The 3,710-nt window shown below is 41.7% G+C and overlaps 1 protein-coding gene across 1 annotated transcript in view; it reads right to left on the bottom strand.

Moving 5' to 3' along the window:
- Window positions 1-2,281: 2,281 nt before the first annotated feature.
- Window positions 2,282-3,710, bottom strand: part of LOC311116317 (low-density lipoprotein receptor-related protein 6-like) — a gene marked incomplete at both ends in the record, with an annotated part of 31,320 nt that continues 29,891 nt past the window's right edge. Inside the window, 2 exon segments of the mRNA XM_084191412.1 lie at window positions 2,282-2,509; window positions 3,345-3,455. Of these exon segments, the coding sequence (XP_084047538.1) occupies window positions 2,282-2,509; window positions 3,345-3,455 (339 nt within the window).

The following is a 3,710-nucleotide window of genomic DNA, read 5'->3' as shown; positions in this document are numbered from 1 at the left end:
ATATATTTAAATGATATTAACCCCTAGAGGCTATATAGACCTATATATTTAAATGATATTAACCCCCTAGAGGCTATATAGACCTATATATTTAAATGATATTAACCCCTAGAGGCTATATAGACCTATATATTTAAATGATATTAACCCCTAGAGGCTATATAGACCTATATATTTAAATGATATTAACCCCCTAGAGGCTATATAGACCTATATATTTAAATGATATTAACCCCCTAGAGGCTATATAGACCTATATATTTAAATGATATTAACCCCCTAGAGGCTATATAGACCTATATATTTAAATGATATTAACCCCCTAGAGGCTATATAGACCTATATATTTAAATGATATTAACCCCTAGAGGCTATATAGACCTATATATTTAAATGATATTAACCCATAGAGGCTATATAGACCTATATATTTAAATGATATTAACCCCTAGAGGCTATATAGACCTATATATTTAAATGATATTAACCCCCTAGAGGCTATATAGACCTATATATTTAAATGATATTAACCCCCTAGAGGCTATATAGACCTATATATTTAAATGATATTAACCCCTAGAGGCTATATAGACCTATATATTTAAATGATATTAACCCCTAGAGGCTATATAGACCTATATATTTAAATGATATTAACCCCCTAGAGGCTATATAGACCTATATATTTAAATGATATTAACCCCTAGAGGCTATATAGACCTATATATTTAAATGATATTAACCCCCTAAAGGCTATATAGACCTATATATTTAAATGATATTAACCCCTAGAGGCTATATAGACCTATATATTTAAATGATATTAACCCCTAGAGGCTATATAGACCTATATATTTAAATGATATTAACCCCCTAGAGGCTATATAGACCTATATATTTAAATGATATTAACCCCTAGAGGCTATATAGACCTATATATTTAAATGATATTAACCCCTAGAGGCTATATAGACCTATATATTTAAATGATATTAACCCCTAGAGGCTATATAGACCTATATATTTAAATGATATTAACCCCTAGAGGCTATATAGACCTATATATTTAAATGATATTAACCCCTAGAGGCTATATAGACCTATATATTTAAATGATATTAACCCCCTAGAGGCTATATAGACCTATATATTTAAATGATATTAACTACCTAGAGGCTATATAGACCTATATATTTAAATGATATTAACCCCCTAGAGGCTATATAGACCTATATATTTAAATGATATTAACCCCTAGAGGCTATATAGACCTATATATTTAAATGATATTAACTACCTAGAGGCTATATAGACCTATATATTTAAATGATATTAACTACCTAGAGGCTATATAGACCTATATATTTAAATGATATTAACCCATAGAGGCTATATAGACCTATATATTTAAATGATATTAACCCCTAGAGGCTATATAGACCTATATATTTAAATGATATTAACTACCTAGAGGCTATCGGGAAACCGGGCCCAGGTTGTTAGCCAGCTAGCCATGACCGAACAAAGTGTAAACAAATGATTAACAACACGCAAGTAGTTTTAGAACGGCCCACGACATGGTTTATGAACGTAAAATTGTGGTCCCTGCAACCAGGTCAGATCTTTTGATCTGGTTGGCCTAGAAGCAAGCCGTTTCCGCTGTATTAAATGGTGCAACCATGACGCTAACGAATTAGCCTCGCTAGGGCACTGGGAAACAACAGTACAGCGAAGCCTTCTCATTACAACTATTATCTGAGAGAGTTTTTTTCCATAGTCGCACAGAGCTCCCAAAATAGAACTCCTGGTCACACAGCGGAATATTGAGTGGAATGAGAGACCAAATGAGTCCCATTATAGAGCCCAGGGTCTGGGTCTGGGTCTGGATTGGTCTATCGGTGGGTCTAACTGGGTGGGTCTGGATTGGTCTATTGGTGGGTCTAACTGGGTGGGTCTAACTGGGTCTGGGTCTGGATTGGTCTATTGGTGGGTCTGGGTCTGGATTGGTCTATTGGTGGGTCTAACTGGGGGTGTCTAACTGGGTCTGGGTCTGGATTGGTCTATTGGTGGGTCTGGGTCTGGATTGGTCTATTGGTGGGTCTAACTGGGGGTGGCTAACTGGGTGTGTCTAACTGGGTGTGTCTAACTGGGTGTGTTGTGTGTGTGTGTGTGTGTCTAACTGTGTGTGTGTAACAGTGTGTGTAACTGTGTGTGTGTAACAGTATGTGTGTAACTTTGTGTGTGTGTAACTTTGTGTGTGTGTGTGTGTGTGGTGTCCTACCTGGCAGAGACCCAGACAGAGACGAGGGGTGCGGTACATAACCCAATGAAACAGAGGGGCCGTGGACCACCAAGTCATTGGTTACCGTCTCCCTGTCCTCCTTCATCTGGGGACAGAGCACGCGCTGACACACCAAGTAGACCGCACCCACCACGAACAGCGCCATGACAACCCCCACAATGGAACCGATGGTGTTGGTGGGCTGGGAGGACGGCTCTTCCGTCGGGTCTGGGGGGGGGGATAGAGGAGAAGGAGAAGGGGAGCTTACTAGAATGACATTATTCCACCTTCACTTTTGAGACAGTGATCAAGCAGGTAAAATACTACCTTTAAGGAGGTTAGTTGGAACGAAATCTTCACCGTATCACTTAGACACATACTCTATTTAGAAAAACTCCCTGTTTCTCATGAGAGAAACAAACGTATTACTGGTCTGGGACCAGATCTATCATGTAAAAAAAAAAAACATTTAACCTTTATTTAACTAGGCAAGTCAGTTAAGAACAGATTCTTATTTACAATGACGGCCTACACCGGCCAAACCCGGACGACGCTGGGCCAATTGTGCGCCGCCCTATGGGACTCCCAATCACGGCCGGTTGTGATACAGCCTGGAATCGAAACCAGTGGGTCTGTAGTGACGCCTCTAGCACTGAGATGCAGTGCCTTAGACCGCTGCGCCACTCGGTCTGTAGTGACGCCTCAAGCACTGAGATGCAGTGCCTTAGACCGCTGCTCCACTCGGTCTGTAGTGACGCCTCTAGCACTGAGATGCAGTGCCTTAGACCGCTGCTCCACTCGGTCTGTAGTGACGCCTCTAGCACTGAGATGCAGTGCCTTAGACCGCTGCTCCACTCGGGAGCCCCGAAGGGTCTAACCTAATCATTTAGACACACACTGTATATAGAAAAACTCCCTATTTCTCATGAGCGAAACAACCTTATTACTGGTCTGGGATCAGATCTAACTAACCCTATACTCACCATATCTATTCAAATCTAAACAAGTTGCCCGTTACTACTGGTCTGGGATCAGATGTAAATAGGGCTAGGTGTAGACTTACAGCAGCCCAGCTCGTCCGAGTTGTCGGAGCAGTCCGTGAAGTGATCGCACTTCTGATGTTTCCCCACACACTGACCGCTAGAACAGCTGAACTGGTCCGGGGAACAGCGCACTGGAGAGGACAGGGTTCAACAAGGGTCAGAACGAAATACACACCAGACCTGATGTTTCCCCACACACTGACCGCTAGAACAGCTGAACTGGTCCGGGGAACAGCGCACTGGAGAGGACAGGGTTAAACAAGGGTCAGAACAAATACACACCAGACCTGATGTTTCCCCACACACTGACCGCTAGAACAGCTGAACTGGTCCGGGGAACAGCGCACTGGAGAGGACAGGGTTCAACAAGGGTCAGAACGAAATAC

This window comes from Coregonus lavaretus (genome assembly GCF_964263955.1).
Source record: "Coregonus lavaretus genome assembly, contig: HAP1_SCAFFOLD_5639, whole genome shotgun sequence".
Taxonomy (NCBI): domain Eukaryota; kingdom Metazoa; phylum Chordata; class Actinopteri; order Salmoniformes; family Salmonidae; genus Coregonus; species Coregonus lavaretus.
The sequence above is the reverse complement of the archived record's forward strand: the minus strand, read 5'-3'. Positions and strand labels throughout refer to the sequence as shown.